This window comes from Heptranchias perlo, chromosome 2 (assembly GCF_035084215.1).
Source record: "Heptranchias perlo isolate sHepPer1 chromosome 2, sHepPer1.hap1, whole genome shotgun sequence".
NCBI lineage: Eukaryota > Metazoa > Chordata > Chondrichthyes > Hexanchiformes > Hexanchidae > Heptranchias > Heptranchias perlo.
This window is the reverse complement of record NC_090326.1, coordinates 113,210,166-113,223,569: the sequence shown is the minus strand read 5'-3', so window position 1 is coordinate 113,223,569 and position 13,404 is coordinate 113,210,166. Positions and strand designations below refer to the sequence as shown.

Here is a 13,404-nt window from a genome sequence, read left to right as displayed (position 1 = left end):
ATATTCAGTAGCAAAAGTAAACATTGGTCCCTTAGAGTCTGAGACAGAGAAATTGTAAAGAGGAAGTCAGGAAATGGCAGATGCGTTAAACAAATATTTTGTATCTGTCTTTACAGTAGAAGATACAACAAGCATACCAGAAATAGTGGGGAACCAAAGGGTAAATGAGAGTAAGGAACATAAAACAATGTCACTAGAGAAAAAATACTGGACAAACTAATGGGACTAAATGCCGATAAATCCCCTGGATCTGATGGCCTACGTCCTAGGGTTCTAAAAGAGGTAGCTGCAGAGATAGTGGATGCATTGGTTATGATCTTCCAAAATTCTATAGATTCTGGAACGGTCCCAGTGGACTGGAAGGTAGCAAATGTTACTCCGCTATTCAAGAAGGGAGGGAGAGAGAAAACAGGGAATTACAGGCCAGTTAGCCTGATATCGGTGGTCGGGAAAATGCTGGAATCCATTATTAAGGAAGTGGTAACAGGGCACTTAGAACATCATAATATGATTAGGCAGAGTCAACATGGTTTTATGAAAGGGGAATCGTGTTTGACAAATTTACTAAGAGTTTTTTGAGAATGTAACTAGCAGGGTAGATAAAGGGAAACCAGTGGATGTAGTATATTTAGATTTTCAAAAGGCATTCAATAAGGTGCCACATAAAAGATTGTTACACAAGGTAAGGACTCATGGGGTTGGGGTAATATATTAGCATGGATAGAAGATTGGTTAAAGGACAGAAAAGAAAGTAGGGATAAACGGGTCATTCTCAGGTGGGCAGGCTGTAACTAATGGGGTGTCGCAAGGATCGGTGTTTGGGCCTCAGCTATTTATAATCTATATTAATAACTTAGATGTAGGGACCGAGTATCAGTCGGATTTGAGGGATCTGACATAGTTGGAACCTTACCCTGAGAGACAATTCCACATTTTCTGTTCCCCACATCAGCATTCCAGGATCATATGCACCGATATTTTGGAAGTAATGCCGATTTATCCCCAGCACTCCTCCAGATACTGCCGGACTCCTGAAACAAGAACAGTGGAGTCACGCTGAATTAAGGCAATGAATAAAAGAGACTTCCAGAGATGACTTTCCTTTACATTTCTCAGGTGAATTTTGGGCTCATCAACCTGTAGGAGGTCAATGTTGCCTATTTAAATATTCGTTGTCCCGTTTCAGCATTAATCCAGATACAACACAGCCTGATTCAGAGCAACTCTCCCTTTACTCTGTCCTCTTAATGTGCCTTAGCCCCAGTTTTAGAACAGTATCCTTATTGCAGCAGTATAAATTTTTACACTTCCCACAAAAGTTATCCTAACGGCCAGAGGGGAATTGCTAATTGGAGGAAAAGTAAGGGCTGTTTGGTGCTGTGGATTCAGTAGGAGCTGTATGGAAACAGTCTTAACTAGTTTAGCAGTCTATAAAATGTTTATTTGTGGTACACTTACTATTACTCCGAGGTTATGGTCCCTTATTTAAGGAATAAACATTTGATAGACTCCTAATAAGTTAATTTTGTTTTGCATGCTACTTTCTATTTAGAACAACAGATACAGATTTAAATATATTGATGGGAGTCTATCCTACATGGCTACTTAGCTCTGGAGGAACAAAAAAATCCAGGGGCCAAAATTCCTCATTGGTCTTCGGCCATAATTCCAGCAGCATGGTGGAGGCCCGGTTGTGTTGTTTCCAGAAGTTTCCGACTATAAACTCTCCGGCAACCCCCTACAAGACAAATGTGGGAAAGGCGGTGCGCCCATAATGATGCTTGTAGCTGCCTGCCCCATCCTAATGAGATGCTCTCCCGCTGACCCTGCAAACTCCGGCAAGGTCAGATCTGGAGGGCATCAGACGACGCCATCCTGGCGTGACCACCGGATCCTGAGGAACTTCGGTCCGCTAAACTCTTAATTTGAGCTTTGACCATGTTGTGCTTGTATCCTTTAGTTTTTAACAGAGTTGAAGTAAAATATCCTGCTTAGATCTGTATTATCGCTATTGTTGAGTATTTCAAAGATCAGGACCACATATCCTCTCAATCTTCTTTTCCATAATGAGATTAAGTTCAATGATATGAGTCTCTTCTCATAACCGAAAACTTTGATTTCTAAATTCTCCTTGTCTATTCCCATCAAAAATATTTTCAGTTGAAGATATGTTATGAATAGAGAACATGTCATAACTAGTGGTGTAACATGGTCAACATCTCCCTTAATCAGTGACTGTGACTTATTTGTTATTTATAGCAATGATTTATTATTCATTCTTATTTTTACAAAATTAATTTCTAGTGCTCAACACTCTAAAAGGGTGAGATCAATCTTTATCATAGTAGGTACAGCATGGGAGGAGGCCATTCGGCCCATTCTGCCTGTGCCATCTCTTTGAAAGAGCTATCCAATTAGTCTATCCAATTCCCCTGCTCTTTCCCCATAGTCCTGCAAAATGGGAGCAGGAACCCAGCTGATATTTCCCTCTCTGAAGCCAGCCATAGCGCCTAATTTTCAGCACTTAATTTTTATACTACTTTTCCACTTATGCCCTTTGTTTTTCAGCTGTATTAGCGACTGTCCATCTCAACTAAATACTTCCTTCAGTGTATTTTTTTGCCTTATGGGTTTCAAATATAATCAAACAGACATTTAAGTGGACACTTGTCCTATCACCTACTGTATAGGGCTGATGGGAGACTTCCGCCATTTCTGCTCATACTCTGGTATTGGTTCCCAATGAAAGTCCAGCTTCCAGTTGAAAACTCCTCGCTGTGGATCAACTGAGTGATAATACTGAAATGTCTTCCAGTCAATAACATCTATTACAGGAGAAACAACACGAGTTCTGTAATGGAAAAAAAAGGGGTATAAAACCTATCTTCACTTTCTCTTCAATGCAATTTCATTTTATAAGAACTGATCTTAACTACGCCTCCCTAAATTTATCAGCATTGCTTTCAGCTTGCATTTCACTTCAGTAAGAAGCATTAACAAATGCGAAACATCTAAAGTTTTCTAGTATTTGTCAACAATCAGTATTCAATCGGTGATCTAATCAGTCAGCCATGATTGAGAATATCTTCATGGCCATGACGAGGTATCAACCAATTATTCCCATGAGTGCCAATGAAGAACTCTCCACTATTGTTTGAGCACACACAACTATTTTGGAAGCTGCAAAGTATCAGAAACACAAGTGGCTCAAACAGTAGCAGAGACTCTAATCAAATAACAATAATAGAAACATTTACTCCTCTGGAGCATTACTAAATTAAGTAAGCATTGTCATAACGCTATATGGGGGAGTTACGGATAAGGAAATCAATCCTAAGGATGAGACTGTCCTTCGGTTAGCTTGCTGGCCTCAATTATCTATTCAGCCTGTGCTATTCTGAGCAGCCATGATGTGGAGATGCCGGTGATGGACTGGGGTTGACAATTGTAAACAATTTTACAACACCAAGTTATCGTCCAACAAATTTATTTTAAATTAAATTCCACAAGCTTTCGGAGGCTTCCTCCTTCGTCGGGCGGATGGTGGAAATGATATTTATCATTTCCACCATCAAACAAATATCAAACAAATATCATTTCCACCATCTGCCTGACGAAGGAGGAAGCCTCCGAAAGCTTGTGGAATTTAATTTAAAATAAATTTGTTGGACTATAACTTGGTGTTGTAAAATTGTTTACAATTATTCTGAGCAGTTGAGGGAAGCAGGTCAATTGAACTGCCTCGAGGCATCCTTTGGATCGATGTGCTATCTTTAATCGCCACAAGTGACACAAGTGGTCATCCTTACCCAATTAAAAAATGTTCAGTATTCTACAGGAATAAACTAGTTAACAGCCATTGTGGAGTCAGGGCTTGAAGAACGGGACAAAAAAGATATCTGAGAGGGACTGGTAACCGTAATAATGTAACAAATGTCTAGGACTCTGAATTGTCTTGCCTGGGGATAGGGAGTTACTCTCTGTCCCAACACTCCCCACCCCAGAATATCTCTAATAATAAACATTTCAAGTTCAAGCTTAAAATCGAAAATGAAAATGTTAAAGCCACAAAGGCAGAATACAAAAGCTTAGTTGATAATCAAACTGTTTTTGTCAGTTCACTCTTTCGCAATTGAGATAGTAAAATAAGAACATTTTAGATAAAGAACATAAGGAAATTTTGATTATAGTTTTCCTTTTGTGTCTTTTTTCAATGAATAAAACACTGATATTCATTTTTGTTGTTTTTAGACTTATTAACAATATTTTTGTACTGAATGTGAGGTTTAGTTTCCTTCTTGAGTATATCATTACCGTATATGTGAGGCTGCTTGAAAACCCATTTCTGCTCTTCAAAATAAAAATGAAATAGTATATTCATTGTCTTTTTTTTTGCGGAAGACCCTTATCCTGAGAAATATCTTTAATATTAATTTTCTGAGGATTTTAGCACCAATGAGTAAAATGGGTAGATAGCATTAGATTTTTAGGAGTAATTTTATGAACTTGCACACGGCAACACATTTTGGGAAATGCATAGTGGGAATATGGGCATGAAGGTCAGCGGGCCCCACCAGATTTTCCATGCTTTAGTTTTAACTTTATGAAGCTTTGCACCAGGAGTGTGAACTCATAAAATTATTTGTATGGAATATGACAACATCAGGACTTCAACAACTCATACTTGGAGCTCCAAATTTAAATGGAAGGTTTGTTCTCAATTCACATATTATGAAAATCAACAGAATATAGTGAACATTGCATGGTATACATTCAGGTCCTAAAGTTGTACTTTCAGTACAATAACAGCTTTCTACTGATGGAGCAATTGTATGCACTTAATTCAGTCTTAAAGAATCATTAAAATTACAGCACAAAACGAGGCAATTTCCCTGCCCTTTTCCCACATCATTTCCTATTCTTCACTTTCAAACATTTATCTGACTTTTTTAAACAATGTTGTAGTCTTTGCTTCAAGAGCCATTTATGAAAAACTCATTCCATGTACTAATAACTCTCTATGTCAGAAGAAATCTTCAAACTTCCTGCTTCATTCTTTTAGTGATAATCTGGATTCTACACCATTGTTAACGAATCAACAACCAGTCAACAATCTTTCAGTATTTCCTCTTGCAAAATATTTAGTAATTTTTAATGCCTCTATTAGATTCCCCTGTTTATTTTTTTCTATTCCAGTAATTTAAAAAAAAACAATTTTTGAGCCATTCTTCATAACCATGACCTCTTACTCCTGATGTCGTTCCAATGAATCTTAACTCTAATTTTTCCATAGCTCTTATAATAAAGTGCTCAGAACTGCATGCAGTACTGCAGCTGTGGCCTAACTAATGTCTTGTACAAATTCTATGTCACTTCCTTAGTTTTATATTCAGTGTCCATAGGTATTAAACCTAAAATCCTATTTGTCTTTTTGTGGTGTTTTCTACCTGCACTTCACTTTTAAAGATCTATGGGGGAGAAAGGGGGTAATTTTCTGAGTATACACTTTAAGCGGTGAACCTCACCTGCTGCTCTGGTGGTTGGCAGGTTCCCTGCTGACAGTGCATATTCGGAAAATCAACCCCTATGTATCTACACCTGTTGATCTCCTTGTTGCTCCACTCTGTTACAAATCTAACAATTTAGCAGTTTAACAGTTGAGCAAAGGGATCTAGGGGTACAGATACACAAATCACTAAAAGTAGAGATGCAGGATAATAAGGCCATAAAAAAGGAAAACCAAGCACCGGGGTTCATTTCTAGAGGGATAGAATTGAAAAGCAGAGGAGTTATGTTAAACTTGTATAGAACCTTGGTTAGACCACACTTGGAGTATTGTGAACAGTTCTGGTCTCCATATTATAAAAAGGATATAGAGGCATTGGAAAAGATGCAAAAAAGATTCACAAGGATGATACCAGAACTGAGAGGATATATTTATTAGGAAAGGCTGAACAGGCTGATGTTCTTTTCTCTAGAAAAAGAGAAGGCTGAGGGGTGACCTGATAGAGGTCTTTAAGATAATGGAAGAGTTTGATAGGGTAGATGTGGGGGAGTCCAAAACTAGAGGCCATAAATATAAATAAATCCAATAGGGAATTCAGGAAAAACTTCTTTATGCAAAGAGTGGTAAGAATGTGGAACGCGCTATCACAAAGAGTAGTTGAGGCAAATAGCATAAATGCATTTAAGGAGAAGCTAGATAAGCACATGAGGGAGAACGGAATAGAAGGATAGGCTGAAAGGGGTAGATGAAGTAAGGAGGGAGAAGGCTCATGTGGAGCATAAATTCCAGCATAGACTTGTTGAGCTGAATGGCCTGTTTCTGTGCTGTAGACTCGATATAACTCAATGTAACTTCAATATTATTCCTCTTGTGCCAATTTCCAAATCATTTATATAAAGGGAAAACAAAAGAGATCCCAGTATTGATCCCTGGGACACATCACAACCCATATCCCACTAATCTGAAACATATCCATTGACCCCCTACTCTTTGCTTTCTGTCCCCTAGCCATCTCTGATCCATGTGGTTCCATTCCCTTTAATATCATGTGCCTTAATTCTCATAACAAATCTTTTTTTGCCACCTTATTGCTTTCTAAAAATCGATTTATATAACATCCACCACATTGTGATTTCCTCAAACAGTTCAAATAAATTAATTGATTACCCCATGCTTTTCTAAGTGTTCACTAATTTCTTTTCGTATTCTGCACTATAGAAGGCAGATTTTCCTCTTCATTGTGCCTAGGGAATGCTCAGTTCCCAGGTGAAGCAAACAGGAAATGGCAGTGGTAATCAATTATATCAAGATTCTGCCCCACCATGCTGTCCTGGGATTTCAGGGACTTTCCAAACTTGGCATTACTCTCACTTCACCCTTTGGGTACTCAATTGGGGAGCATCTGAAGAAAGTTGCCAGTGGAGCCAGTGTCAGGACACTCTGCATGCCGATGGTCCAGGGGAAGGGGGTCCCAGGGTAGCCCAAAGATTGCTGAACAAAAAAAAAGTATTTCCAGTTTCTGAAAATTTTCCTTTACCTCCTCCCCACTGCCCCCCCACCCCCCTCCCCAACCAGGAATTCTTCAGGTCTCAGGGCCTCTGGCTGCTCCTCTCAAACCTGCAACTTCACTCCTGTTGCCACATGTCCAGATCCCAGCACAAGACAGTGCCAGAGAGCAGGCTGTATCTGAGTGTGCCTTGGTGATGCAGATCTCCCACTGCTGTTCTGCTGTTTAATCTGACATTTTGTTCCACCCAAATTAGCTGGGCTAGGCTCTCTTTCATCCCACTGAAATTCGCTAATTTCCAATAAAACACCTTTATCATCTCCTCTTTTGCTCTAGTTTCAATATGAAATTAATAGGTTGCTTATTTATCCTGCTTCATTGCCCAGAACCAGTTCTAGTGCTGCATCTTTCTTTGTTAGACATACAACAAATTGATTAGGAAACAGTGCTGGATGCATTCAAAGAAGTCCTCTTCAATGTGACCATACGTCTGTCTCATCCTAATCTACCTTACGATAGTTAAAGTCTCCCATTATTACAATTCTGTTGCTACCACCCTAAATTACCTACAAATCTTGTTCCTGATTTCTTTCCCATTAATAATTAGTTCTTCCATTGTATTTTGCAACAGTAAAGCACCTTAGCTCATTTTAAAACAAATTCTCGCCCTTCAGGAAAGATTATACCTATGAATGAAATTGGAATACAGTTACAAATCTGTTTGTACATCAGCGTAATCTTTTCTATCCTAACATCTGATCATGAAAAATACTGATGTAGGTTGATTTGTGGTGATATAAGAACATAAGTACATAAGAAATAGGAGCAGGAGTAGGCCATACGGCCCCTCAAGCCTGCCCCGCAATTCAATAAGATCATGGCTGATCTTCTACCTCAACTCCACTTTCCCGCCTTATCCCCATATCCCTTGATTCCCTTAGTGTCCAAAAATCTATCAATCTCAGTCTTGAATATTCTCAATGACTGAGCATCCACAGCCCTCTGGGGTAGAGAATTCCAAAGATTCACAACCCTCTGAGCGAAGCAATTTTTCCTCATCTTGATGGCTGACTCCTGGTTCTAAACTCTCCTGCCAGGGAAAACAGCCTCTCAGCATCTGTCCTGTCAAGCTCTCTAAGAATTTTATATGTTTCAATGAGATCACTTCTCATTCTTCTAAACTCCAGAGACTGTAGGTTCATTCTACTCAATCTCTCCTCATAGGACAACCCCATCATCCCAGGAATCAATCTAGTGAACCTTTGTTGCACCCCCTCTAAGGCAAGTATATCCTTCCTTAGGTAAGGAGACCAAAATTGTACACAGTACTCTAGGTGTGCTCTCATCAGAGCCCTATATAATTGCAGTAAGACCTCCTTACTCTTATACTCCAACCCTCTTGAGGAAGGAGGAAGTCTCCGAAAGCTTGTGAATTTAAAATAAAATTGCTGGACTATAACTTGGTGTTGTAAAATTGTTTACAATTGTCAACCCCAGTCCATCACCGGCATCTCCACATCACTCTTGCAATAAAGGCTAACATACCATTTGCCTTCCTAATTGCTTGCTGTACCTGCATTTTAACTTTCTGTGATTCATGTACAAGGACACCCAAATTCCTCTGACTACCAACATTTCTTAGTCTCTCACCTTTTAAAAATATTCTGCTTTTCTATTCTCCCTACCAAAGTGGATAATGTCACATTTCCCCACATTATACTCCATCTGCCACCTTCTCGCCCACTCACTTAATCTGTCTGTATCCCTTTGCAGCCTCTTTGTGTCCTCCTCACTTTCCCACCTACCTTTGTATCATCAGCAAACTTGGATACATTACACTCGGTCCCCTCATCTAAGTCATTGATATATATTGTAAATAGCTGAGGCCCAAGCACCGATCCTTGCGTCACCCTATTACTTACAACCTGCTAACCTGCCAACATATAGGGCACGATTTTAACTTTGAAGTCCGGGTGCGTTGGGGGTAGGGGCAATTAAAGCCAACAGGACAATATTTAAACCAGGAATTAAACTACTTAAATTACTTGAAATCTTCATTAATGCAGTTAATCATGCTGGGAAGTGATTTCAACGCTGCCTCAACGTCTTTCCCATGCTGTGTGAAGCTCACCTTGTGAAACTAGGCGGGGGATTGCAACTGACAGCCATTTGGCCATTTAAATCCCTGTTTGACAGATGGGGATAAAAGGTGAGTTATTGCAGCAAGGCACTCAGTTCTCTCAGACAAACTTTTGACTGGGAGTTTTTTGTGTTTAGACTGAAAATTCTTGGTTCACACTCAGAATTGTTCTGTTTACACATATTTACCTACCTTTTGGACCCCTCATACTGATAACATCAGGATGGGGCACGCAATGGCTGCATTCACCAGTACATCCAAGGAGAAGGAACATCACCATCCTCACCAGGCATAGCATGCATTTCTGCCACTTGCAGCTCCACAATACAGAGGTGTGCCACAGGGACCTGCACAAGAGCAGAGAGGGCAAATACAGAGGGACCGACGTCGCAGGAGGCACTACCCTCGTGAGAGGATGTACAGACCGAGGCTGAGCTTCCTGGACCTCTCTGAGGAGCAGTGCATACGAAGGCTCAGAGTGAGTCGCCAGGTGGTCACAGACATCTGCAACCTCCTTCATGCCGAGCTGCTCCTGGTTGGGCCTGGTGGCATCACGTTGCCCGTTTCAGTTAAAGTGACCACTGGCTTCAACTTCTTCACCTCCAGATCATTTCAGAGTGCCACCGGTGACATTGCCGAGGTCTCTCAGTCGTCTGCCCACAAGTGCATAAGACAAGTCACTGATGGTTTGTTTCGCAGGCGTCCCACTATGTCAACTTCCCCATGGACGACCTCAGCCAGACGGAGAGGGCAGTGAGTTTCCACTTTGTGGCTGGCTTCCCATGGGTACAGGATGCAAATGATTGCACACATGCAGCAATCCGAGCACCTCCACACGAGCCAGGACTATTCACCAACACAAAGGGATATCACTCCATCAACGCACAGCTCGTTTGCGACCACCGAGGAGGAACCCATCGGCAGAGCTGCGGCTCACCTGGCTGCTCGTGAGGCCAGGGAGTCACTAATATTTGAATGATTCTCATAAGGACATCTGCAAAGTGAGAATACTCCAGTCCTCAGACCACCTGGAAAGAGCAATGCCAACACCAGCACCCCTCCCCCACCCCACTGCACAAAACAGTCTTACAACCACACATACACCCACTGTAAACGCACCCACTGGGTGGCATCAAGTCTCACCGTTCACAATGAAACACATGAAAGGGCGCTATCACAAAAGGGAATCAAAAAATGGGCAAGACGTGGCATTAGTGGTGAGAATGCTAACATTTAATGTGAATTTAACAAAAACCAAATATAAATGAAAAACATGACAGTCTGTCAGACACCCTTGTGCATACCCTTCATGATCACAAATCATTAGCCTTTCGCTTCCGACTACTTCTACGTGGTGCATTCTCTGTGGCTGCAGCAGAGGTAGTGGCAGGTTCCTCATGTACATGCCCTGACCGTTGAGATGCTTTGGGCCTACGGCCTTTGGGTTTTGGAGCCTGTGAGGGCCCCTCCAAAGACTGCTCCACCTGCACCTGTGCAGAGGCAGACTTGGCCACCTGGAGAGGAGGCAGCATTGCGGGTACTGGTTGAGGGAGGGGCAACGGATGAGACGTGGGAGCGCTTTGAGTGGCATCCCCACTTCCATGTCCTGTTTTGCCATCATCCCTCTCTTGGGCCAGGCCCACATCACTCCTACCACCCTGCTGGACAACAATTTGAAGGCTATGTGTGATGCTTTGGAAGCCCAGTTGTATAGTTTCTGTCTGCCTGTTTACGGTGGCAGAATGTTGTTCACCCTGAGTCTGCACAGTCGTTGTCAGTACCTGAATGGACTCACTTGTGAGGAATGCTTGAAGCTCAACGGAGGCTAGTCTTCTTTCCATCGCAGACATTCCCACACTTACCTACGTGACTATCTCAGACATTCCCGCACGTACGTGTGCCACCATTCCACTAATGCAGGAGATGGACTCCTCCATCCTCGCCGCTATTGTGGAGAGTGCGCGTGGCACCTGTTCTAGTACCTCACAAATGTGCTGCTGTCCCTCGATCATTTTCCTTTCAAAGGGTTGCCCCCGGGATTCAGCATCCACCTCCAGCTGAGCAGAGCCTGGAGAGGAGTGCGTCCAGCGACACAGAGTCTCCACAGCTGCCCCTGCCACCAATGTCTGCTTGTGCTCACTTGTGTGTAGTGACACACCAGGTGCCAACCCAACTAACTGACTACTAGGGACCACCGAGGTGTGAGTATCTGCGCTGGTGGATGGCTCACTAAGATATGACGGCGTGCCCTCGGAGGCCGGGAGCTCCTTTGAGGAATCGCCCTCTCCCGCCACTGCGGTCGCTGAAGGCCCTGGAATAGAACAGAAGGAGATATTAAGCATCATCACAGATGTGTCATGTTGCAATGAGCATACTGAGGTGTTCAACATGCCATCAATTCATGTTGTGTGTGATGAATGTTAAAGTTGTGTCACTCGACATTTGTGGGATGCCAGTCTTGGCGTCCCCGACGGACAGGCACTCAAGGGTGCGGCAGATCTCCAGGGCCTCCTCCTCCGCCTCTGTGAGGACCACTATTTGTTGTGGCCCCCCTCCAGTCCTTGCCCTCTCCCGTGCATTTTGTGCTCTCTTCCCCTAGAAGGGGAGAAAGTATCGACGTGTGAGTGAGTGAGGGTGAAGTGGTCAGCCAATTAATGCATTGCTTTGGGCGAGGCTGACCGTGAAAGAGGTGCATCAGAGGGTGACTATCAGTCAGAGACCACATAGGATCAGGATTGGGGTGAGTGGTAGTGGTGGGTTCACAAATGGGGAGGTGAGGAATTGCTCAGGAAGTGAAGGTAAGTTGACGATGAGCCTTAAGTAGGTGTGAGGAGTGATGTGATGGATTAGTCTTGGCAGTGCAGAATGATGCGAGGGTGGGGTGGTGATGTGCAACACGGAATGCAGGAGAATCAGTAATTGTACTCACTTTTGCTGACCTAGTTAGGTCATTGAAACGCTTCCTGCATTGGACTGAAGTGCGGCAGATGTTGCTCCTGCTGGTGACTTCCTCTGCCACCTTGAGCCAGGCCTTCTTGGTGATAGAGGCAGGCCACTTCCTCCCGTCCGCCGGATAAAATAGTTCCTTCCTCCTCCTCACCCTGGCCAGCAGCACCTCAAGTGAGGCATCACTGAATCTTGGAGCTGCCTTGCCCCTCTGCTGCTCCATTCTGCGTGCTTGCTCCTTGCTCCAGCAAAAGCCATTGGTGGAATGGCCCTTTAAATCCAGACACTCCAGCTGACAGCAGGTCATTGCAGGTGCGCAGTCCGCCTGCTGCGCAGCTTTCAGACGGCAAATCGGGAAACAATGCTAAGGGCCATCAATTAAGTTGTGATCGCGTGGGGAACGGTAAGATTATTTTTATGGGTTACCCACTCACCCATTCCTCCACCCCCCCCCCCCCCCCGCGCTGCCATCCTGTCGGCATTTTAAAATCGTGCCCATAGTTTTTGTCACAATTTGCAACAACTTCTGAAGTTAAGGCCACAATGAAAAGAATTATATTGATATTTGGAAGACAAAAGTGACTGAAATAGCTTTTGCTGCACACAATATTGACACACTGATGTGGTTCACATCAGAAACTGAGCTTTTTATTACTTTTGAGTGTGCACTCCATTAGCCGTATCATATCTTAGTTGAAATGAAAGCTTCATTTGGTGCTGTTATTATAGCAACTGTCAATGATGTAACATTTGGAAAATATTTGAGTTTTTTCCACCTTCTACTTATCAGAGAAGGTCTCTATCTGAGAAAATGAATCAACTTAATTATAGTATTTATATGTAGATCAGTTGAAGAAACCAGCATATCTTTTCATCTGGCCTTGCATCTTTGGTTCCTATGGATACTGCCTTCCAGTTGTGACTTAAGTGGCGCAGATGTAATAAGTGCATGGTTACAGAATGTTACTGTTGGATAAAGTCTGACCTTCCCACCAAAGAATAGCCCACTTAGACTAAAGGCTGTAATGGAATCCAATCAACATTGTTTCTGTTTCTTGAGGTATCCATGACAACTTAGGAAGCACCTCATCAGCCAAGTAGAAAGCGTCTTCTGGAGTAAATATGCCATTCCTGAAGTGCCAGCAACAACTATCAGAACTTGACTAATTCATCTTCCAGCGCAATCCAAATTACTTGGGAAAATTTCTTGCAACAAACAAGCAATCAATCTATCCTTTACTTATATAAATAGAATATTTCCGCTCTTTGCTAAATTTGATATTATACACCAAGTTTATGATTTAA

The 13,404-nt window shown here is 42.4% G+C and overlaps 1 protein-coding gene across 4 annotated transcripts in view; it reads right to left on the bottom strand.

The window, feature by feature from the left end:
- LOC137342183 (polypeptide N-acetylgalactosaminyltransferase 15-like) overlaps positions 1–13,404 on the bottom strand; it is a 103,352-nt gene that overhangs the window by 37,297 nt on the left and 52,651 nt on the right. For all 4 annotated transcript variants that reach the window (XM_068005949.1, XM_068005959.1, XM_068005942.1 and 1 more), the window contains exons 4-5: positions 2,684–2,851; positions 914–1,031 (exon numbers count right to left, since the gene is read on the bottom strand). In XM_068005949.1, the coding sequence (XP_067862050.1) occupies positions 914–1,031; positions 2,684–2,851 (286 nt within the window). The remainder of the gene's footprint in view (positions 1–913; positions 1,032–2,683; positions 2,852–13,404) is intronic.